The 25,365-nt window shown below is 46.9% G+C and overlaps 1 protein-coding gene across 3 annotated transcripts in view; it reads left to right on the top strand.

Annotated features, from left to right (window-relative positions):
• Positions 1-25,365, top strand: part of SDF4 (stromal cell derived factor 4) — a 365,664-nt gene that overhangs the window by 136,121 nt on the left and 204,178 nt on the right. For all 3 annotated transcript variants that reach the window (XM_069610090.1, XM_069610089.1, XM_069610091.1), the window contains 2 exons: positions 18,923-19,059; positions 21,934-22,047. In XM_069610090.1, coding sequence (XP_069466191.1) covers positions 18,923-19,059; positions 21,934-22,047 — 251 coding nt within the window. The remainder of the gene's footprint in view (positions 1-18,922; positions 19,060-21,933; positions 22,048-25,365) is intronic.

The following is a 25,365-nucleotide window of genomic DNA, read 5'->3' as shown; positions in this document are numbered from 1 at the left end:
TGGCTATCCGGTTGCCGGGGTGCATTGCACGGGCAATTCGACCACTGCGTCCTGAGGCGAATAAAAAGCAAAGGGGACTGGTTGTTCCCACCAGTCAGGGGAAGAGACTATCCGGCAGGGAGATCTCCTCTGTCGTCGGGAAGTGGTGAGTCGGTTCCGCAGGGCTCCACCGGAGGTGTCGTCGTGCAGGTCGGCTCAGCGTTACCCTCGTCGGATTCTTAGGTCCTGTGGCGACTTCTGAAGATCCAGTCCCAAAAGCCCTGCTTTTATGCAGAAAACCCCCATTCATTCAGCCTAGCTGTCAATCAACACATGCTAAGTGGTGAGCGGGAAGGCTCACCACTTGGGCCAATCACTCCAGAGTGCGACCGGAGTTGGCAAGGCAACTCGGTCCAGGGTGCCTAAACCCCCTTCCACACCCCTGTGGTAACCCAGACAGAATGGCACCACTTTGGAGGCACTCTGTACAGAGCCCGCCAAAAGTGGAACAAAGGGCTCAACCTTTGGTTTAGGAGTCACAGAGACGAACACAGACGCCATTTTAAAAACCGAGTTCTGGCAGAAAATACCATCCGATAAACTTATTTACGATAAGTAGACCGGTGGTACGTTAGAGATTAACGAGAAAAAGTATCAATCTCCAACAATGGGACGAATCCCATAGGGTTAGGTTCGGGGTCGAACATAACAAGTAGTTTCCACTGCCACCAGCCAAAACTCGACGAGGGGGGACGGGACAGTGCCCCCTCGAGGAACAGATCCAGGAGTAATCGAATTACCCCTACTAGTACGTCCACAATAAGATGGTTTGTATTAGTTCTGTTAGTAAATTTAGGTCTAGTAAAGCCAATGGTGACTTTACATGCCCGGGGAGACAGTAGTCAGTCCCCGGGTATGGAGTCTATGGTGGAGGGTCCGCTAGGACACCTCAGTGCTACGGCACATAGGGTGCGGTGTAACACACATAGAAAAACATATGAGACCCTATGGAGTAAAAGACCCCATAGCCCATAGAACACATTGACATTCAAAGGAATTACACACATACATGTCCAAGAGTGGGAGAAAAAGAGTCTCACTCTTGGCAGGATGGAAAAAAACAAACTCCAGAAATCCAGCAAAGCTGCTGGGGGACTCACTAGGTTAGGAAATTCAGCCTTAACAGAGAATTCTCCCTAACAACCCCCTCTGGCAAACCCATTGGCCAGGTGGAGTCAGGACTCGGGCCTCTAGAACCTGGCATCCTCTTCAAAAGCCCTCATGGGGCCAGTCCTGGCGCCTATGGCGCCAGGATCATACATCATGAACAACAATGTGCTTGGGAACTACTTTATTGTATTGTCAGAAAACCTGGAAGTAGCCACATAGCTTGGTTCCTAAGAACCAAGCTATGCGGTCTAGTGTTTTGGGTGTGGCAGGCCTGGAACTACTTTCCCTGGTACTACTTTACCTGGGCTATATAAACCACACTCTGACTGCAGAACATGCTTTGTGTTACTTTGCAGCTTGCAACGTGACGCTCACCGTGTCCAGCTATTCCCTCGAACCTCGGAGAAGCAGAACCTGCAAGGAGACAAAAGGAACATCATTAGCAGCAGCATCTTACCTGCAGTCTTCATCTTTAAACACTCGCAGCTACTGAGAACAGCTTCCTTGAATCTGCACGCCTCCCGGACAGAACGACCTGAAAGAGGAAGATAGAGGCAACATTAAAGAAAGCTGTAGAGACCTTTACAAATTACAAACTGCTCAAAAGGCTTACCTGGCTGGTCCCCTCTCGGCTGGCACCACTCCGGACTTTCCACCCGCGCTGAAGAACACCTCAACCTACAAGGAAGGAAAACACAGGTTAGCAAAGGCAAGACTTCGCAGCGCTGCGCATAGCGCTTACTTACCGCATCATAGCGCTCTTAATGCGCCATCATTTACCAGCGGGGCTCAACCAAGCCAGTTTGCCGCGCTGAAGCTCCGCATACCTAAGGGAGAAAAGAGACATTTAAAAAAAAGAAAGGCATGCAGGATAGCAAAAAACTAAAGAACAGCAATAAGACCTACCTGAACAATATCAAACGGGCCGGCGTCAGTGAAGTAACTAGACCGCACTCGCCCATGAAAGACAACGCGTCCCTGCAAAGAAGGCAGGACGGAGAGCACGCCTCATTCTACCACAAGGTGAGGAGAGGGCGCCAGAGGGACTGAAAGCATACGGGGGTGGAGGGAGGATACTTACCCCAGTTGGTCAGTCTTGAACACAGTCCTCCTGTATTTTCAGGCAGAACCTTCCCCGCAGACCACATCAGGGCAAAGCTGAGAAGCATACCAGCGAGTAACCCAGCTGGGTGGCGTCCCTGTGGATACCAGGTGAGCGTAACAGAACACGAAGCCTACCATAACAAATCCACCTGGGCGCCATGGAGACATCAGAAATGGACCAATTGGCCCAATTACTAGGAGAGCTTTGTGCTGAGGTTCATTCTGCCCGACAAGAGACAAATGCCCTCCGGAAAGACCTAATAGCGACCAAAGAATGCACTGAAGAGATTAGCAGGCAATACTTGCAATCACAGGCAGGATAGACGCCTCTACCTGGAAGCAATCCAACAATGCAAAACCCTGCCATTCCACCCACTCTGGTACAGATCAAGTTATCTGGAACAGTGCCCCTGGCACCACCAGAAAGGTTCTCAGGCGACCCACGGAAGTATGCGGCATTCATCAATCAGTGCTGCCTTCATTTTCTTTGTAGGCCTGGAGCATTTCCAAACGACCAAGCTCGGGTAGCATTTGTCTTATCATACCTGAGTGGTAGTGCAGCAGATTGGTCGGTACCGTTGGTAACCCATGACGATCCTCTATTACGTGACTTTGGGGGGTTCCGGAGAGAAATGGAAAAACTTTTTGCTCGCCATACCCAGGAACAAGCAGTAGACCATTAACTCTTGTCCCTCCGACAGGGGAATCGGGACTTGTTAACGTACATTGCTATCTTCAACAGACCGGTTGCCGAAGCTAGGTGGCCAGAAAACAAAAGAACCACGTTATTCCGTCGAGGCTTACGAGGCGAATTAAAGGACGTCTTATCCCAGGTGGTTGATCCACCCAGAGACTGTGCAGAATACATAAATCTGGTTGTGCAGCTAGACCACCGGTTGCAGGACCGAAAGGCAGACCGGTCTAAGACGGACCCTCGGACCGTGTATGTTCGACCAAGGGAAAATCCACCCCGTGTACCTGAAAATGCTGTAGCACCCATGCAGATTCGAGGGATACAGCCTCCAGTACCAGTAACTAAACACAAGCGGGACAAAAGACGACAACAGCTTTGTTTGTATTGTGGGAAACCAGGTCATTTCCTGAAGGACTGTCCAGTAAAACCCCCAAGAAGAACAGTCGGGGCCACAGAGAAGGATGAAGCTAAGGAATCGGGAAACTACCAAGCTCGACAAACGTAGAGGTCAGTTTGTCGAGTGAGAAGAAAGAGTTGCTGACCTTGCACTTTGCAATACCAGTGATCTTAATTAACCACCAACAGTCATCAAGAATGCATGCCATTGAAGCATACATCGATAGTGGAGCAGTTGGAAATTATATTAATCAGCAGAGGTGGGGCTTCCTTTGTGTTCTAAGCCAACTATGGACAAGGTAACCACCGTGGATGGGACAGAAATCTCTTCCGGACCAGTAACCCAGTGCACAGCCAGGGTAACCTTGCTGTGTCAGGACGGACATCAGGAGTCTATTTCATTCGATCTCATCAAGGCACCTCAGTTCAGACTAAAACTAGGGATGCCATGGTTGGTTGCTTACAACCCTTTGATAGACTGGCGGGCACGAAAATTAACCTTCCCCGGTGACTGCTCCCCTGCCTGCTATTACCAAGAAGAGAAACCCGACGTCTGTATCCCCATGACTCCCAGAGCGTCCGTATCAACCCTGGGAGCAACTAATACCTTGCCAAGTGAATACCATGATTTCCAGGATGTTTTCCGAAAGGACCAAGCCAATACATTGCACAGGCCCCATGACTGTCAGATCGACCTTGTTCCTGGTGCACAAATCCCTTGCGGCAGGATCTACACTCTCACAGAACCAGAAAACCTTCATTTGAAATCCTATTTAGACCAGTACCTTGCAAATGGATTTATCCGTCCTTCGAAGTCCCCCGCAGCCTTTCCTTTGTTCTTCCTACCGAAAAAGGAAGGAGACTTGAGAACCTGTATTGACTACCGCGCATTGAACCAGATCACCGTGAAGAACCATTACCCCTTGCCACTTATCCTCGAGATGCTAGACCAAGTTAAAGATGCCGAGGTTTATACCAAATTGGACCTTTGAGGAGCGTACCACCTGGTCCGAGTCAGAAAAGGAGATGAATGGAAAACCGCAATCCGTACTAAGTACGGATTGTTTGAATATCAAGTCATGCCCTTCGGGTTATGCAACGCTTCTGCGGCATTCCAATATTTAATGAATCACATCTTAAGGGAGTTAATTGATGTGTGCGCCCTAGTGTACATAGACGACATCTTAGTATACTCCGCCTCGGAACAAGATCATGTCGGGCACGTTCGTTCAGTCCTCACCAAGCTCTGCCAACATCACTTGTTTGCAAAGCTTGAAAAATGCTTTTTTCAAGTCACCGAAGTAGAGTTGCTTGGTTTTATCCTTACTCCAGGAGGCATCAGAATGGACGTGCACAAGGTAGATGCCATTCTGAAATGGCCTTCACCGATGTCTCTGAAAGGGGTACAAAGCATGCTGGGCTTTGCGAACGTCTACCGCCGGTTCATCCCAGACTTCTCTCAGGTTGTGCACCCAGTCACAGTACTATTACGAAAAAACAATCAAGTTTGCTTGGACCGAAGAAGCAGAAGAAGCCTTTCAGGAACTTAAACAAAGGTTTACCTCCGCTCCAATCCTGCGACATCCTCGTCCAGACCTCCCTTATGTCGTTGAAACATCCAGTCTCGCAATGGGGGCTGTCCTTTCACAGAGAGACCCGAAAACCGGCCAACTACATCCTGTGGCCTTCTGGTTGAAAAAGTTCTCACCTCCAGAGATTAATGATGCCATCACGGACAAGGAACTCCTATCAAATCCGCCTTTAAAGCTTGGAGGCACTACCTTCTGGGGGCCAGACACACCATTACAGTCATCGCAGACCACCGAAACCTGCAATATTTCAAAACAGCCAAGGCCCAGTCCTCGTGCCAATTACGGTAGGCCCTTTTCTTCGCCAAATAGGATTATATAATCACATTTCGACCAGGAGTCAAACGGAAAGGCGGATGCCTTATCTCGCATGGGCATAGATGAAATAATATATACAACTCCAGACCCAGTACCTATTAAACCTGAAGACAAACTCTTGGGGATCACGACAGCTTGAACACAAGCAGAACTACGAAAGAAAATCCAACGGACAATGAATCCTGATGCTTACCTCGCATGGCAAACTCAAGGAGAACAATATACCATCAAGGACCACCTACCCTTTTTTAGGGATCGCCTATATGTATCCAAGAAGGAATTACAACCGCATATTATTTCAAACTATCACGATTCACTGATCAAAGGGCATCCTGGGATCGCCAAAACCCTACCTAAGGTGAAAGAACTTTTGGTGGCCTACCTCGCGTAAGGACATTATTCAGTATATTCAGTCCTGCAGTGTCTGCGCACAAAATAAATCGCAAACAAAAACCATCTGGTCGCCTACAACCATTGGACATTCCTCCAGTTCCATGGCACATTCTTTCCCTTGACCTCATCACTGATCTACCTCCTAGCCAAGGGTTCAACACCATCCTTGTAGTTGTGGACTTATTCTCAAAGATGACCCATTTTATTCCTCTCAAAGGCCTCCCAGACGCAGCCACTTTAGCAAAAGTGTTCCTGGAGGGCGTGGTTAAGCTACATGGCTTCCCTTAGGTTCTGGTCTCTGATCGAGGCAGCCAGTTTGTTTCAAACTTCTGGATAAAATGCTGTGCAATGGCACAGATCGACGTTCGGCTATCTACCAGTCACCATACCCAAACGGACTGCCAAACCGAGAGAACCAATCAGACACTCGAGCAATATTTACGGTGCATGCTGCACCACGAACAAAGGAATTGGAAAGACCAACTATGGATAGCCGAATATGCATATAACAATTCTTTGCATTCAAGCATGGGACAAATGCCCTTCTATAACCTTCATGGCAGACATCCATGTACCTCTGAACTAGACCTTCCAGCCAGCTTGGAAATGCCAGCGGTAAAGACTCTACACACAACCATTACTCAGGCTTTCAAAAGGGCAAAGGAACAGCTTATTCATGCCAATGAAAAACAAGAGATTCGCCGACCAACACCGGAAAAAGGACCCTGATTATCAAGTAGGAGACAAAGTTTGGTTAGCCGCTAAATTCGTACCCATCAAGGGAACCTGGACTTTTCATCCCAGATTCTTAGGACCCTATACCATTAAGGCAATTATCAACCCAGCAGCCGTGAAACTGGATTACCACCTAATCTACACATCCACCCGGTATTCCATGTGTCCCTCCTGAAACCAATGCAACCCGGCACACGGATTGGGACACCACCTAAGCCCATACTTGTTGACGGAGAACCATAATTCGAAGTCGAAGATATCTTGGACTCTAAATACTCTAGGACCAAGCTATATTATCTCATCGATTGGAAAGGATTTGGACCACAAGATAGATCCTGGGAGCCCAGTGAGAATATCCACACGCCATGTCTAATCAGGAAATTCTATCGGAACTACCCAACCAAACCTGGGCCTGACGGAAGGAACACCATGGGAGGGGCCTTGGGGACGGGGAGGGTGGAGGGAAACCCCCCCCCCCCCCTCTGGCAAACCCATTGGCCAGGTGGAGTCAGGACTCGGGCCTCTAGAGCCTGGCATCCTCTTCAAAAGCCCTCATGGGGCCAGGCCTGTGGCGCCAGGCTCATACACCATGAACAACAATGTGCTTGGGAACTACTTTATTGTATTGTCAGCCAACATGGAAGCAGCCACATAGCTTGGTTCCTAAGAACCAAGCTATGCGGTCTAGTGTTTTGGGTGTGGCAGGCCTGGAACTACTTTCCCTGGTACTACTTTACCTGGGCTATATAAACCACACCCTGACTGCAGAACATGCTTCGTGTTACTTTTGCAGCTCACCGTGTCCAGCTATTTCCCCCGAACCTCGGAGAAGCAGAACCTGCAAGGAGACAAAAGGTACATCATTAGCAGCAGCATCTTACCTGCAGTCTTCATCTTTAAACACTCGCAGCTACTGAGAACAGCTTCCTCGAATCTGCACGCCTCCCGGACAGAACGACCTGAAAGAGGAAGATCGAGGCAACATTAAAGAAAGCTGTAGAGACCTTTACAAATTACGAACTGCTCAAAAGGCTTACCTGGCTGGTCGCCTTCTCGGCTGGCACCACTCCGGACTTTCCACTCGCGCTGAAGAACACTGCGACCTACAAGGAAGGAAAACACAGGTTAGCAAAGGCAAGACTTTGCAGCGCTGCGCATAGCGCTTACTTACCGCATCATAGCGCTCTTAATGCGCCATCATTTACCAGCGGGGCTCAACCAAGCCAGTTCGCAGTGCTGAAGCTCTGCATACCTAAGGGAGAAAAGAGACGTTTTAAACAAAGGCATGCAGGATAGCAACAAAACTAAAGAACAGCAATAACATCTACCTGACAAATATCAAAACGGGCCGGCGTCAGTGAAGTAACTGGACCGCACTCGCCCATGAAAGACAAGGCGCCCCAGCAAAGAAAGCAGGACGAAGAGCACGCCTAATTCTACCACAAGGTGAGGAGAGGGCGCCAGAGGGACTGAAAGCATACGGGGTGGAGGGAGGATACTTACCCCAGTCGGTCAGTCTTGAACACAGTCCTGTATTTTCAGGCAGAACCTTCCCCGCAGACCACATCAGGGCAAAGCTGAGAAGCATACCAGCGAGTAACCCAGCTGGGTGGCGTCCCTGTGGATACCAGGTGAGCGTAACACCATATGTGCGAAGTAGACTGTTGGATCATACGCTGTAGTTCTTGTTCTCTTAACCCATTTTCATATCTCTTTTCACTAATTTTCTGTTCAGGAGTACATATTGCATCTACTGTCCACTCCTGACATACTTAATATGCCAATCCCCTCTAACCTGAATTTCTCTATATTCCTCTGTATTGCACATGGAAATCAAGTTTGTGAAGAGGAAATAGTGTATCGGTCGTCCCCTATGTCCAGATCACCTGTGCTTTCAAAAAGTCCTCAACACTTCATTTTAAGGCTGCTGATCTTGTTGCTTTCCCGGTCTACTGCTAGCGCTCAGATGCCTACAGGCATTGGTTTCACGCTCAAGGAATACAAATACTTACATATATGGTTATCTGTGGCAAAACCATGAGTATAACTCTGGATATGTCTAGGCAGTTAAGCGGTAGTCCCATCAACTCCACTAAAATGTGTCACATGTCCCGTCATCCCAGTTTGCTACCCGGGGAGACCGCTGCTTATCCATTAAGGGCCCTCACTTATGGAACCTACTTCTAGCTGATTTGAGAAACATCACCTCCTTCGCTATGTTTCGCTCTAAGCTAAAAACACATCTGTTTACATCTGGAACTGTTAAGGGGGCCACCTGAGCATGTTAAATTATCCGCACCTACATGCAGTTTCTGCTGCTAGGTCTGCAAGGATATGCACATAATAAATCCTCAAACAATATGAATACCTTTCTTGTCTGAAGCTAGGTCTATTTCAATTATCTGCTGCTCACTCTACTAGCAGTTCACTAGATTCATTCAGACGACCCGGGCTTGTGTCAAATGCTGTAGTTTTGGAAGCCAATTTCTCCATCAATAATTCCTTTTTTCCTTTCTGATCAAATCAGTATTTCTTCTGCTGATTCTTGGTTTATAGACTACCAGCTATCTAATTCAGGGTGCAAAATGTGCTCTTGTCACTATCCATTGGCTACCGATATTTGCCTCTTGTTCAAACAATTGAGGTTAACCTGCCTATGGCAATTTTCTAGGAAGTGGTACACATTCAATCATCATAATGTACAGTAAATTTGCATTTCTAGTGATAATGCAACTCCACTTCTAAGCACTACTTAATTCTGTGACCACAATGCTGCTTATCTGCCAGTATACTAAAGTTCTCTTCAGCTAATTAACATTTACACAAAATCAATGTCTGCCAGTAAATGGCAAATCCAGAATATTTTTTCTCTAGAATCAAAAACAAGTATTGGTACCAGAGAAATGTTGCGTGGAAAAATGACATTGATGTACACTTTATTTCATCGAGTCGTACCCTGTATACATTTTGTGAGGTTGCAGGTTTCTAGCCTATGTGAATGCAATTTAAATGGAGGCTAAACATAATTTGATCTTATTCTTCAAGTTTGGGTTAGAAAAACAATACGATCAATTTAGAATGTGCAGGATCTTTGTTCACCCATCGGGTATAGGAAATTATTTTATGATTTCCTAATAAAAGGATGAGTACCTGACCCACTTCGCAAATCAGGTTCCACTGGTACAGGCTTAGTTTTCTGTACTATATAAAGTCAAGAATGAGGGGTGAATGGAATTTATATTGGCTACATTTACTATAACGGGCCTTTAGTGACCCGCTATGCTCCTTTTCCTTCCTAAATTCTTTTTAGGTATTTATGGCTTTTACAGACCTCACATTTATCAAGCATTTCTACATTAGGCTTTGGTGCATGCACATTTGAACCACAGCCTAATGTTTCCTATATCTGTGAACACACCTTCGGGTATGAAGATTGGGATTTTAATTTACAAAATGGTGTTGAGGCTGAACAGAAGTGTTAACTCCCCTCTGCTCCCCATCCCCCGTTCAAATGTATTTTTGGTTTGAAATTATATCTCGATTGATTTTGTTTAATGGAGGGAGAATTCAAAGCATGTTTTTATTGGAAATGCTATTTGGAATGAGCCTCCTCAATTTCCTCCCACCCCAGGGATTTTGCAGGGCAATGATTTGAAGGGCTTTATCTAATTACATTTGGGGAGTTTTCATACTCCCTTTGAAATATTCTTTTAAGTTGCCGATTCAGATTGGGCCCTCCATGAGTTTTCAAAAGAACGCCCCCTCAGCCTCTTCCCCCTTTTGGTAAGCAACTCTGTTACAGGTAATCTCCTCTTGGATAGGGCCCAGTTCTCCAGTTAATATCCAGTTTCAGCACATATCCATTTCGAACAGGTAGTATCCCTTCTGTGAAGCTTTTGATTCCAGCATCTGCTCCCTATTCCCTGTTTGTTCCTGCATTGAATAGGTCATATGAGCCACACATTGGCAAATAACCACCCTTCATAGATTATCAATTGTCTTAACTAGTGTCTTTCCAGCAATCCTTAATTATTCAACATAATTCGTCCACAACACTTGAGTCTTGGTAAAATTACACCATTGCAATAGTTCCCCCCAGTCAGAGATTAGTGTTGAATTGATAATTGTTTTCTTTATCCCCCCAATGCTTTCTGGCTAAACTCTAATTTAGGTGTTCTTGCCTGTGGACCCCCCCAATATGGTCTCTGTCCTCTCCCCTTTCTCCTCCTCACCCATTACTGGTGGCACTGGGAAGTGCTCTTGGCTCACTTCGCGTCTTCCAAATGCACCATTAATGTCTTTCATAATGGCACTATCATGGCCTAGGGATCTCAGCCCAACCTTTGCCTTCTCGACAGGCGTCTTCTTTCTCTTTTCAACTTCTCTCCTTCTCCTTCCACCCCTCCTTCCCTCATTCACCATCTCCTCTCCCCCCAATAGTGGCACCGCACCCATGTGTCACGTTCAAATGTTTTTATGGGGGCAACCAGCTTCACTTAGCTACCCTCAATTCTTGCTATGCTACAAACACTCCTGACATCTGTCACCTCCTTGACGTCCTTGCTCTCACTGAGACGTGGTTCAAGGCCAGTAGTGTTGCTGCTTTTGACACACTTCTCCCTGAGGGCTACACGATCCTGTCCAATCCCAGGCCCTCTTGGTCTGGTGGTGGAGTTGCTTTGATCTTCCCTGAGTGGCTTCCTGCCTCGATCATCCCCACTCAAACCTACTCTTCCTTTGAAAGCCTAGTCTGTAGGCTGTCTCCTAATTTTTCTCTTACCCTCGCTACCATCTACAGACCCCCTTCCCCCCCATCCCCTGGACCGACCTCCCGCTTCCTCTCAGAATGGGCTGACCTGTCTTCCTCTCTTCTTGCCTCCTCCCCCAAACTTATCTTCCTTGGGGACTTAGACTTCCATCTCAACTCTCTTGATGTGGCTACCATTCTTTTCTGCTACCTCTTTCCCTCACTATCCTTCCCTCTGGCCCAACCCACTCTGCTGTACACACCTTGGATGCTCTCATCTCAACGGACATTCCTCTTTCCAACCCTCTCACTACCCATCTCTTCTGGTCTGACCACACTCTCCTCGCTTCCCACCTTCACCTCCCCTGTCCCTGGATGCCTCTGCCCGGACTGCCGGTCTCCTCCTTTGTCATTCGACTGATGAAGCGTGTCAGTCGCTGCTTTTGACTCTGTTTTAGCTACCCTCCATCTCTCTATCTCTAACAGCTTGGACATCCTTGCCCCTGTCATGAGGATCCGCATGAAACCTGTCTCCAAATGCAACTCTTGGTATGACTCTGACCTAGCTGCTTTGAGACGCAAGTGCAGAGTGGATGGGGCAGGCATCTAGCTCATCCTCTGACAAACTAGCCTGCCGCCTACTCCAAAAGCAATACAGTCTCTGCATCTGCTCCAAGAAGAGAGCTCATGTCGAAGTCCGCTTCTCTGGAGCCACCAATACCACAGGTGAACTCTTAAAATGTGCAAGGAACTTGCCAATCGTACAGCAGTGTCCTCCTCTCCTCCTCCCTCCCAGTCCCTCTGCTCTTCACTGGCCGCCCACTTTCCCTCAAACTCTGGACATCATGTCCTCTGTCATTTGCAGCCCCCACTCCCTTCCATCCTGCCCCTTCTTGCGTCCTTTGGCCCCCCTCTTCCCCTCCCATACTCTCCTCCTTCTCTCCTATTGTAAAGATGAGATCTCTAGAGTTGTCGGCTCTATGAAAGTCTCCTCTAAACAGGTGCTCGCCTGCTCCTATAGAACCATCGAGGACAACATCCTCCTTCGCTCCAGCCTTGACTGACCTCTGCAACCACTCATTTGCCACTGGCTCCTTCCCTCAAACCCCTCAAGCACTCTGTGCACCCTCTCCTAAAAAAGTCGCCAGCTGACCCTTCTTGCCTGGCTAACTATCGACCTATCTCTATTAACCCCTTTTTTGGGCAAACTCATGGAGAAGCTGGCCATCCCCACCGACATGGCCGGCTGTCTCCATGACCATCAGCCCGGTTTCAGGGCAGCCAGAGACATGGATGCTGCTCTCCTGAACACCTGTGAATACCTAATCTCTAACTTGGACTCAAGCACTCCCTCTGTCCCGATCCTCCTCAATATTTCTTCTGCTTTTGACAGTCAACCACTCCATCCTCATAAACCGTCTCCATGATACTCTAGGCATCACGGACAGAGCACTGGCGCCGTTCGCCTCCTTCCTTTCGAACGGTGCAAATGGGTAATTTTCTCTCCTCCACCACACTACCTACCTGTGGCGTCCCTCAGGGCTCTATCGTATCACCACGGTTCTTCAACATCTACCTGGCCCCTCTGCCAATGATCTCTGCATTAATGCCAGTAAGGCAGAGATCATTTTCATTGGTACGCCTGCTCCTTGTTCCACTCTCTGGTCCGACTCCCTGGGTCCTCTCCCACTTGTGAGATAAAAAACCTTGGGATCATCTTTAACTCCTTTCTCTCCACACATCATGGACAGTGCCAAGAAGTCCAGTTTTCAGTTGCACCTCCTCTGGGGCATTCTTCCTTAAGTCGCCTGTCTCCAGAGCCCTGGCCTCTTTCGCCCCCTTCAGCTAATCCAAAATAGGACTGCAAGACTTATCCTTATCCTTGGCCTCAAGCCCATAGACCACATCTCTCCAGCCATAGAATATCTCCACTGGCTCCTGGTGACTGCAAGGATCAAATTAAAGACCCTTTGCATCATCCAAAAGGCTCTTTGGGGCCTAGGACCTTGTTACATCCAGCTTTTCCTCCCTAAATACCTCTTGTCCAGAGTCCTTTGGTCTACTGGCTCCAACTCTCTGCAGATCAAAGGTTTCTCCAAGCAGAGAGTGGGAGGTATATCACTTTACTCTACTGGCTTCTCCCTCTGGAACTGCCTCCCTCCGCCCCCCTGAACCCCACCTCTCACACTTGAGCCGGGTCTTCTCAAGTTCTGGAAACTTCTCAAAACTTTCCTTTTCTCCTCTTCCCTTCCTCCCCCTCCCATCCCCCCCGTGCTAACTCTCCATCTGCGACTGGGGCCTGGTCCCTTCAGAATCATACAGGGGCCAGACCACAACTACCAGTCTGCCCAGCACCCTTTCCCGGACTAGCCCAACTTGGTCCTCCCTGTCCACCGCACTCATCCTCCCTTCCACTTGCTTCCCCTAGCACTTGCCGCCTTGGCCCACGCAGCACGTGTGGTACCCCACTCCAGCACTTGTCTCTCCACACCTTCCCTGTTGCACTTACCACCTTGTCATGCACTTGCACGCTAGAATTGTCACAAGGCCAGTATAACTTCTTCTGTTCTTCAGTATAACATCTTGTTTTGTGGTGCCTGGCGACACCTGTGTATAGGCGCCATACAAATGTCCAATAAATCTGTTTTGGGGCAATTTTCCTGGAAGCATTGATTGCCCTGTAAATCGATGACGATTGGCCACTCTACTCCCTAGGAACTAACCTTTTAGGGGTCATTTTAGGAATCTGAATCTAAGAGTGGAAAACCTTGCATTTTTGGTCTTGTGCTGATGTAATTGAAACTGTGCTCTGGTTAATGGAAGGCATCAAGTTGAATGCTTCTCCCTCCATCCCTTATGTCAGTCACTGAATCGCTGTTGTTTTCTCTGCTCAGTTACTCTAACTGGCTTCTGAAGCTTTATGTACTGTGAGGAACCGGAGGGCATCCTCCTGTCTACCCTCCTTGGATCTTCTTCTCAGGTGGCCAGGGAAAGGCCATCTCTTTTTGATTCCACCCCTGGGGGTGTATATACGAGGGAGGATCAGCTGGGTGGAGGGACCTCTGTGAGTGGAGATAGGATGTCGTTCTGTATGACCATGAGTCCTACCTTCATGTCCCGGGAGGATAGCTCAGCGGCAGCGTGCGCGTCTTGGAAGCAAGACGACACGAAGCAGCAACAGGTTCGATCCCCGGGTCCGCGCTTAGAAACCTCCGGGTGTTTAAGCGCGTTATAAATACGTAACTAAGACAAAAAAAAAACACAATTACGCAACTAAGAAAAACAAACAATTCCTGTAACAGCGCCTCGATGCCTGCGGGCTGTGTGAGCGCTTTATAAATGTAAATAAATAAAATAAATAAATAAATAGGGCACACACGCGCACGTCAGGTATGTCTAGTTAATTGTTAGTTGTGGTCAGGCAAAGTACTCACACCTGCAACCCATTGAAAGGCAACAGGTACTTAAAAGGAGGGCCCAGCAGTGGAGAAGGGGGAACCTGCCTGGAGAGAATGTGGTGAGGAGCTGGACCGACAGAGACGCTGTGTTTTGTTGCCAGGTGGTGATAAAGGTGCAGCGACCCGAGCAGTCTGTGAGAGGACCAGAGACCCAGCAATTACCTGAGCCGCGTGTTCCCAGCTAGAGCTGGGGAGCACTGAAACCTACCAACTGCTGCAGGAAGCTGAGAGAAGGTTTCCCTGAGAGCAAGTGCTGCTCGCTGGAGCTCCTGACATGTACCTGGGAGCGATGAGGAAGACTGGGAACAGAAGGCAGACGCCTGGAGGAGCCGACAAGTCCTGGTGAGTGCGAGACAGTGAACACTTTTACCAGGGAGCTCCAGGGGCGGGACTTGAAAATGTAATGTTAGTGAGCGAACAAAGATAAGAATGGGGTTTGGAACCCGAATGAAAGAAAATTAAAGCATGAACCAGTTGCTAAGTATTTTGGGAAATGCAACCGATTTTAAGTACTGACACAAAGTGTAAAACATGTGTTGGTCAAGAAAAACCAAGAGCATCAGAAAGTGCCCAAGGCTTATCGGTTGAGTGACCTGTAGTGGGTGCACCGTGTGGTCTGACAACTGCGCATAGACTGAGTAGCCTGACTTGGGGAAAGAGCCAAGAGAAGCCAAAAGATGAAGGCTGCGTGGTATAAATGCTGAAGTGGAAGAAAGCATCTGTGCTAATTGTTATGGAGCCTAGAGGATTATAAAGTGAAGCAAGATGTATTGCTGAAAGTCTAGATCCTTGAATTGTGTTGAACTTGGGGAAGGGAACCCTGGGATATCCTGGAACTGTTATACTTGGGGAGTGGAACCCAAAGCCTTTTTGTGGAACTATTTTGAACTTGGGGAAGTTGAAACAAGCTGGAGCTGGAAGAAGCTCAGAACTTTATTTTGAACACTTTTTTTCTTTTAGTGCCGACATCCCTACACATTGTATATTTCTGGTTGTGAGGGCAAGTATAGGTTTTGGACAGTCTTTTAAGTTGAACTTACTGACTTGAACTTACTGACCGACTTGCCCCATACTAAGGTGGTATCTCCCTACCTAAAGAAACTAAGGACAGTCGGGCCTTACTCATCCCGACATACACAATAAAGTATTTTTTGTTAAGAAAAGTGAATCTGTCTGTGTCTTGCTTCATGATGCCTTCACAGTACCCTGTGCCATATTTCTGCGGATTGATGCAGTAGAGCGGATCCAACTTTGGACTTTCTCCTCTTGGAGACAGTGCTCTTACCCCAACAGCGTGTGGGAAACAGTTGAAAGGAGATTGCAAAAAAGCTTGTTCAGATTCTATTCATGCTTTTTTATTTTTAAATGGTCCTAGTGGCATTTCTTGTCATGGTCTTTTTGTTCTTGAGAATTTCCTTTCTCAATTTCCAAAAATGTGATGACGGGACACATTCTCAGTTTTGTTCTGGGAACTGTTACTTGCATTAAGATTCCCAGAATGCAGCATCAGGGATTGCTCACTCTCTTTACTGGACTCCTTAGCGCTTTCACTACATTGTTCAATTTATGTACTCGTCTTCCAACCAATGTGCTTTTTCTGCTTTTCTCTGATTTTTCCTGTGCATTTCCAACGTCAATGGTTTTGTCTTCAGCACATCGCTCTTTTTTCCAGCTATGTTCTCTCCCTCTCACCACTCTCGTAGCAGTTTCTCCATCGCGTATCACTTCTCGTGCCGCAGTCTCTGCTGACATTTTAAACTACCTCCTGGTTTCTGAACCACTCAAACAAGCAGCTTCATTTTCTGTTGCAGCCCTCCTCCTGGGTCCAGCTCCAGCATAATCTACCTGCCGCTTTCTCCAAGCACTCTGACATCTCTCCTGCCTGTTTCTGCAGTTACCGACCTGTGTACTTTTCCAGTACTCCACAGCTCCCCTCTCGCCCCCCGCCCCCTACTCCTTCTGCAGTGTCTCCCATTGGCCTGATCTCTGACCTTTACCCCATCACCAACGCTCTGTTGTGGGCCATCGATGACGTGGTTTAAGGAGGGAAGGTTCCTAAGCCTCATTCACAATCTTGGGTATAACTCTACATGGAGCTGGTTGGTCAGAGATTGTTGTTCACTGTTCCCTCTGCAAGAGTTGCTGACAATTTCTTGGGGAAAAACAGCGCAAGAAATATTGCACGATTTTCACCACATCTGCAGAAGCAAAATGTTCTTCAACGAACTGAGAAGCGACCAGACAGCGAGTATCTGAGCGGACGCATGGCAAGCTACAGTTACAACCTTGAGGAAGAATAATCTTTAACATTTACGATCTGACCTTTTCCCATCAGCGGTATAAAGAGCAGCCTAGAAGAACAGGTTCACAAGAAATCAGCAAGATTATATTACTTGAAAGATGCTGGATGGCCAGGTACAACAACACAGAACGGCATTAAGCACTTTGAAACACATTGTGTATAGGCGCTATACAAATAATTCATTTGGCAACCACAACAAGATCTGCCCCATAATGGACAGCATCCGATACATCACAAAGTATCCTGTTTAAATTCACCTGGATTATAGTTTGAGCTCCCCCACTCCTTCAGAATTCCTGTATTGTGTACTGGGTGGAGCGACGTTCTGAATCAGTGAAGAGGAACCAAAATAAACCCCAGAAAAAATGCAGAAATTGGACCTAAACATTGGAATTTGGAATTCTGCAGTAGGGAAGGGACCAGAATTGTTAAAACTGGTATGTGTACAGTTCATATTGGGGTTTAAAAAGCAGATTTTAAATTGGTTAATCAGAAATATTCATGCATATATGAAGTATTTGCAAATACGTAATATGTGGACTACAGATTGGTGCCAGCAGTACATTAATACAAGCAGTTATATATTTTTTTCTTACACTGCACTGCTAAAGGCATATCTAACTTTCTAGGATATAGAGGAGATTGGGAGGCATTGACTATTTCTGTTCCTACCTTGATCTGCATGCAACAGATAAGTGCCTCTTTGTCGCTAGGGGTAGCAAGTAATCAAATCTACTATGCCCTATGCCAGAAACGCTGCAGTTCCCATGGATACTGAAGCCCTCTTTTCAAAAGCCCAGTTACCTCTTGGTAGTGAGTAGCAAAATGGGCTCTAGACTGCATGTGCCACCCACCTTGGCCAATCACATTTTTTCATAACCACATCCTTGCGGCCCAGATGAAGAATGACCTGCTTTGACCGGTTCATTTATTTGATCTGGAGTTCGTTCTAACAACTGTCTGCATCTTAAAATTTGAGGTCAACCACCGAGTACAAAGTCCTCTCTTCGGAGGATGCTTTTAAGTCTCGAAGGGTCCTACAAAATGTAGGAGACCTTGCGGTGTAAGGGGTCCCACTCTGCTTCTTTTTGGCTCTTGTTTGGATTTGTGACTGGCAGAAAGTGATCTGTGCTGGCATCCCCCATGATCCATGGCATTGGCATGGTGCAAAGACCTTGGCACATGTTTGTGGTCCTCAGAAATCATGTCTGCAAGAGTGTCCTTGCTGGCATTTGGGACAGTGCTGTGTGTGTCTCTTCGTGTGCGTGTGTCTTCGTGTGTGTCTTGTGACGATTGGTTGCGCTTGGTGGACCTTCCTTGCATACAGGACCTTCCTTGCATACAGGACCTTCCTTGCATACAGGACCTTCCTTGCATACAGGACCTTCCTTGCATACAGGACCTTCCTTGCATACAGGACCTTACATTTGGAACTAGCTAGTGGATTTTCGTCCTCGGGTGGCTTAGAGTTTTGGGCCCTCACAGTAGTTTCCTGCTGACCAGAGATGTTATACCCCAACCAATCCCATGTACAAGTGCGGGACTGGCATAAGGGACTTGTCAGTGCTCCAGATACGATTTTGAAGTTGTAGTAGTTTTCTCACCATTTTTTAATGGCCGCTGCTTTCTCTTCTGCCCATTCCAAACCACCTTAGGTTAAGGCATAGCCTCCTCTAGAGTTAGGTCTCTGTAGGGCCATTAATAGGTTTCAAGTGGTGCAGTTGCAGATGCCCTCACCTCTTAAGTAGCTGCTCCTTGCGGGCATTCAATTAGTGATTTCGGGATCAGTACTTTTTTTTTTTTTACTGTGACACTGGAGAATTGGTCAAATGTTTTCATGGTGGTAAACATACTGAGGCAATTGATTCAGTTGCTAATATTTTGTACATGATTAAAGGTTTCCTGCATGCTTTTAATATTCCATCTTTCATTGTCACTGACCTTGTTATTGATCATAATGTGTTCTAGTATCTTTCAGGAAATGCTTTTTCCATGTGGAATAAAATATATTAATTCCTCCTGGTAATCTGTTTTTAGGGTCGATGTGAATCGAGACAAGAAAATAAGTGCCAAGGAGATGCAGCGCTGGATCATGCAGAAGACAGAGGAACATTTTCAGGAGGCGGTGCAGGAGAATAAGATCCACTTCCAGGCCGTGGATCCAGACCGTGATGGTACAAAAGCATTCCTACCACATTCCCTGGCTATAAGGTTACCTTCCTGCTGAGCTCTTCTTGATTCCCATTGCAAGCCTACCCAGAGCCAGATCAGATTGGCAATTGTTGTTCTTGGTCTTGACCATCTTTGACATGCCATGGGCTATTTGACAATTGTCCGAGGTAGTGAACACATCTTATTTGTAATTGCCAGGAACAGCACAAATATGCAGCTTTCAAAAAGTAGAGGATAGTAGAACAGGTGATTTGACAGAGGCTCCAAGCTTTGTAGCAGTGGTGCCAAGTTGTCGGGCTGTGTAAGCACCATGGCTCCTACTACCTCCACTAACCTCGATGGCTAGTCTGTGTCAGAATAGGTTTTAGGCAGAAGCTGGTATACTCCTTTGGCTATAGTGTGGCCTCACTGGGCGCACCAACAGTCATAGATTCCAGACATGATTAATGCGGAGAAAGCATTTTGGTAAGGAACACAAATGAGCTTGTCCTTTTAAGAGCTTCTGCTAGCAAACCATGATGGAATTCCTTAGTACCATCCAACACTATACCCAGTTATTAAATCTGGAGGAATTCTGGCCTTGGTTAGAATAGGTCTTTCTTACATGAGATGGACACTTGCCCAACTCTAGCAGCCTTTTAAAGCAAATCCACATTCTAGACGGTTTCCGATATGCCATGCCAAAAGAACTACAATAAAGGTTGTCTGTTTTAGAAATTGCAGTTTTGAACAGATATGTTAGAGGTATTTGTAAAGCAGTGTTCACCATTTCCATACCTGTTTGATGGCCATCTCAGAGGTTAGGTGCTGTTTTCGATAGGAGTTGGTGCTGCTCAGGATAGATTTATACATCGGGGGCGGGGGTGAAGCTGCTGTGATTACATCCTGTACACCTTTAAATATGGCATGCATTGTCAGCCTTGTGGATGCATCCAGATGGATTACATGCCACGTATTAATAAGTTGCTAGATTGGCCAATTGCTGACACAGAGGGGTGAATAACCGTGTACTCAGATTTGTTAGGCAATACCCCATGACTGACTCTGACAGTAAATAGGTTGTCCCTGTCCAGTCTTCTGTGGGGCATAAGCTAGGCGTCAGTTCCCTTGTGTGCAAAAACTACAGAGTTCAGACCCCAAGACAAAGCATCCTATCCCAATGTGAAATGACGTACTGTAATCTGACATAAAACAGCATTGCAGGCTACTGTACCAAACCTGCTTTATATCCAAAGAAGTAAGGGAAAAACAAATTAAAAGGAGCCGACAAATGCAATAAGGATTTGGACAAAATCCAAATTGGATAGGCAAAAATTAGGATAAAAACAGAAGGGTAGAATGGAGTTTGATCTAGTTGCAGTGAGGAAGGAGACGGAAGTCCAGTGCCACACGAAGTGTGGCGGTATCCACCCCATACAATCAAAGGGAATGTGTTAAACGTTTGGGCAAAGATGCATTTGAGATCAATTGCTTAGCAAATCCAGGAATTTGGCATGGCATACCAGATGCTTAATGCCACACAGAGACAAATTGCTCTTCCCTCTCATCTGGAGGACCTTTGTTCTGCTTATTGTAAAGTGTCTCGGAACCCTGAAATTAGAGCAACTTGGCAAATAATGTATGCCTACTCCTGAGAAAGGAACAGTGGCTTCCACAATATGGAACAATTTATTCTTGTTTTACTTCGCACTAGCATGCTACTCTACATTTGCTTCCTAGAGCTTGGAGGGCCTGCAATAGGTAGCAAAGCCTAGACAAAGGCCTAGGTTCAGAATGCTACACCAGACTTGTGTTGGGTCTCTGAGATGGATCCTTTTCTTTGGGTGGCCTTGAACATTCAAGTGAAGGTGCGGATTTGATTTGTGCATTACTAGTACAGTTCTCTGCCCTGTGTCCCCCCCCGTACCGAACTTACTTCCATGAACGTGTCCCTAAGCAACTAATTTGAGTTGTCCCGCTAAGAATACAAAAAGCTATATGGTGGAGCAAAGTCTGCTTGTTGAGAGCTAGGGGAGGATGCAGGCATGGGTCTTCGCCAATGACAAAAGATGTTTTGTATGGTGCGTCGTCCTCATTGGTGGGCTTTCACATGGCTCTCTGCTTGTCCAAAAGGGTGGTCCTCTTCGTGCCCGAGCTGTGCAGCAACCAGAGTCTGGTGTCGGGATGAATGACGCCCATGATGCATATTTGCCTACATGCACAGACTTGCCGGTGTAAGGTGCGGTTGAAGAGGAGCTCCAAATTGGCACTGCAAGATTGTGACAGCATCTAGATTGCTTGGAGGCAGGTTGTGCTGTGAATGGTGCAGGGTAATGGATGAATAGCAAGTGTTTTGATCCTTCATCATTAGCTGAATAGGCTATTTCCTGAAAGCTGGAATGTTTCTGGATTTTAGCTGCAGATTGTACATAATATCCCAGGTTTGGTTACAAGCCATGTAATGCAATCTTTGTGAAAACAAGTGTGCTGGGAGTGACCAACTAGTGAATCATGTCTGTAGATCCTTTTTTGTGTTTCTGCTCTACCTGCACACTCGTCTGGTTCGGGTTAGAACTATGCAGTACAATATGTCATGATGTCCTCTGGTGCCTTGTCCTTGGAACATGCAGTATTGTGACCGTCCTCTCTGAAGAGTAATTCCGGGGGAGGAGGGTCAGGTGTGGGGGGAGGAGTGTTGACTCCAACTAAGTTAAATCAGTCCCGGATTATAGAAGGGTGCTCTGGGGGACTTTCCTGTGAAATAAAGACTTGAGCTGGGTGTGTTCTAAGAAACATCCCCTCTGATGGCAAGTTATATGTGGTATTCATTAGTTGTTGGTGGAAATGCTTCAGATGTCTGTTTTTTTTTTGTTTTTCCTTTTTTCTCCACATTGAAGGCCACGTGTCCTGGGATGAATACAAAGTCAAATTCCTGGCCAGCAAAGGCTTCAATGAGAAGGAGATTGCAGAGAAGGTGAAGAGAAACGAAGATTTGAAAATAGACGAAGAGAGTAAGTGTGCCCTCTCTTATTTTGAAATCGCTAAATGCTAAATCTCTGCAGTCCAAGGGCACAGGAATTCTGATCTACTTCTAGGTGTGCAGTGCTAGATCCTTAGACCGCCTGCTTGCAGCTTGTGCTGGCTAGTGGGCACTTTCTGTATGGCTCCTGTATGGTCAGGATAAAGTGCTCAACCTAGCAAAAGGTAGGAACCAGTGAATTAAACTTTAAAATAAGCCTGTTCTGCTGCATAATTAGATTTTTTATAAAATGATGCTCAACATATATGCAATAAAACAAATAAGACATTCTTAACTTATACATATGGGATCATTCAATTTCCATAGGAGAGCATAGTAATCTAGCGGTCACCTCTTTAGCATTGGGCCTAGACTTCCAGACCTTGAAGCACTCCTGGCAGTTGTGTAAGCTGTCCTGACTTCCTCGCACTGTTCTACAAAACTTGGTGCAACAGATCCCAATGATACCCATCAATCTAATTCAGTCCTGTATTCCAGGATGTCAGCAACGTGCTTCACATCAAATTAAGTTCCTCCCAACCCTAAATTGCCAATTGCCATTTTGGAGTTGGGCACATGGACTCTCCTCTTCGCTACGGTGGTCTTCAAACTGTGTGGACTGCCCCATCCCTCATGGAGAAAGTCAAGTGGTAAGGGTCAGGGCTCTTCTTAAAGGGATGTGTATAACTGCTTTAGTAGAAAACGTAAGCAGTTTTAGCCTTTAGTGATCCCTGCCAATATTTCTACTCGAGGGAGTTGAGTCAAGTGGGGCTCAGCATGACAGTTTGGAAATCCCTTGCCTTAAGAGGTGAGTGGGGCCAGTATATTTCATTGCATTTGGAAGAATAAAGCCAAAGGCCTCTGCATGGACATCTGAGAATGTTCTTGAAACCCTGCAGGAGTTGAGCATAAACTGGATGGTGTGCAAAAAAGGGCCAAGCTTAATAAAACTGCATATATCAGAAGTGGAAACGTATGCGTATCCAAAGTGTTCAGCCACTCCAATCTTTCCCAGTTCTACAGCAACTGACAGTGCGAGTATCCCTTTGGGGAAGGGGCTCGCAGAAATGGGAGGTCAGGTCATGAGAGAGCAAAAAGGGAATTCTACCTAGTCCTCATTGACTCTCACTCCAACCATCCTCACATGCTAAAGGGCACCCTAAACTCACTCCTCCTAAATCTATGACTATCAACTTCACTCTTACAGCTAATAACCTAGCTTAATACTTTGCACCAAAAATGTCCAAAATTAGATACTCTCTCCTTGACCTTATTCAGACTCCCTCCTACTACATTTTACACTCTGCCTACTGTACAATAATCCCCTGCATCCATCTTCCACTTTAGTCACACTAATATTGACCAAGTGCTATTTCTACTGATAAATGCTAACCCCTATTGGGCCCCACCAGACCCTCTTGCTCCTCAGCTAGTCAAGCCTGTTGCCCCTTTAGGGACCTCTCGCCTTGCTGAACGCTCCAACCTGTCCTTCAACTATACACTTGCTTTCCCTCTGTTTTTAAAACAGCCATGGTCATCCCTCTCCTAAAAAAGCAAGGGGCTAATGCCCCAACCTAGCGGCTAACTTTTGCCCTATGTCTCCTTCCGTACTACTCTAAAGTGCTCGAAAGGGTTTTGTTCAACCGGTTTACCAATTTCTTAGACATCCACAACCTTTGAGACCCCTTGCAACCAGGTTTGAAATTTGCCTCTCCTAAGCACTCCAACCTATCCTCTATTCTAATTGCAGGGCTCGCAAAATCTACTAGCCCACTAGAATTGGCGAGTCGTTTTTATGAAGTACCATTTGTATGATACTTTTTTAAAAAAAAAAAAAATATTTTATTGATTTTATATTTTAGAAAAACAAACACACAACACAATACAACTGTTAATTATTTAAAACTCCCCCCACCCCCCATCAAGCCAGAGCCGGCTCCCTTGTATCCTCAGTCGGGGCACCGTCAGGAGAAACATTGTCCGTAGGCACATCTTCAGAATTCTCAGAGTCTTCCAAGCCCTGTTGTGGGTTGGTCATAGAGGCCACCAATTGTCGCCAGGCCAGCAAGGGCCCTATCTCCTCCTCGCCCCCTCTAGTGACCGCTTCAAACCAGACCACGGATTCAGCCTCCGCCCACCTCATAATGTCCGCCCACCATAGTTCCACTCTCGGCCTGCTAGCCGATTTCCAGTTCATGGCAATCCTGCGTTTGGCCAGAACATATGCCAGGTCCCTCAGCTTGCTCAGGTGCCTAAAGTGTCTGGGCCTGGGGAAGATCCCAAGCATGCATGACCAGGCAGATCCCACGTCCAACACCACTCCCCCACTTGCGAGCTTCATCTTGACCTCCTCCCAAAATCTATACACTTCCGGGCAGGCCCAAAACATATGTAGCAACCCAGCTTCCACCTCCCCACACCTGGGGCATTTTTGAGTAATCGAGCCTCCGAACCGTGCGATCCTCTGGGGAGTCAGGTAGGCCCTGTGAGTAATGTAGAACTGGAGTTGTTGGAGCCGTGCATTTCTGGACACCTTTTTATGATATCCCAGGACCCTCTTCCACTGACCCTCCGTCATGAGTTCACCCATCTCCTCTTCCCATTCATGCCTCAGTTGGGGCAACTCTTTCCCAGCCTTCGTTCTGAGGAGTTCGTATATTCGTGATATTTCATGCCCACCCTCTGAGACATCATACATAGTTTCAAGGGTGGCATCAGGATCATCTGCCAGTGCCGTCTCCGGCCATCTCTTTCTTACACATTTTACTAGCCTAGCATGGGTGATGTACTGGCCTCTGTGCACCCCCGTCTCATCCTGCAACTTTTGAAAGTCCAGCGCCTCCCCCTCTCTCCATGTGTCCCCAAGCGTGGCCAGGCCCACCGGCTCCCAATGCCTGCGGACAGAGTGAAACAGTTGGGTGTCGTTTTCGCACAGGGCCACCAGCGGGACCTGCCAAGATAGTGGTTCTGACTCCCCCATCAATTTCCATGTTCTGTGCCAGACCTCCCATCCCAACCTCAATAGCCACCCTCTTCCCGTCAGTTTATTCCTTTGTAGCCACACCACCGCTCTCAGGAAATATGGGGCCGCATCATCACGCAGCAACCTAGATTCCGCCGAATCTTCATCAGACAACCACCTGGCCACATACAACAGTTGTCCCGCCAGATAATATAGTTCGAAGTTGGGCAAGCCTATACCCCCCTTCTCGTACGGGTTCTGAAGCTTCCACAGGGCCACCCTATTCCTGGAGTTACCCCACACGAAGCCCCTACACATTCTATGAAGTCGTACAAATAGGCTTTTAGG

Source organism: Ambystoma mexicanum, chromosome 8 (genome assembly GCF_040938575.1).
Source record: "Ambystoma mexicanum isolate Mex_15411 chromosome 8, UKY_AmexF1_1, whole genome shotgun sequence".
NCBI lineage: Eukaryota > Metazoa > Chordata > Amphibia > Caudata > Ambystomatidae > Ambystoma > Ambystoma mexicanum.
Note: the sequence above shows the minus strand (reverse complement) of the source record. Positions and strands in the feature narration are given on the sequence as shown.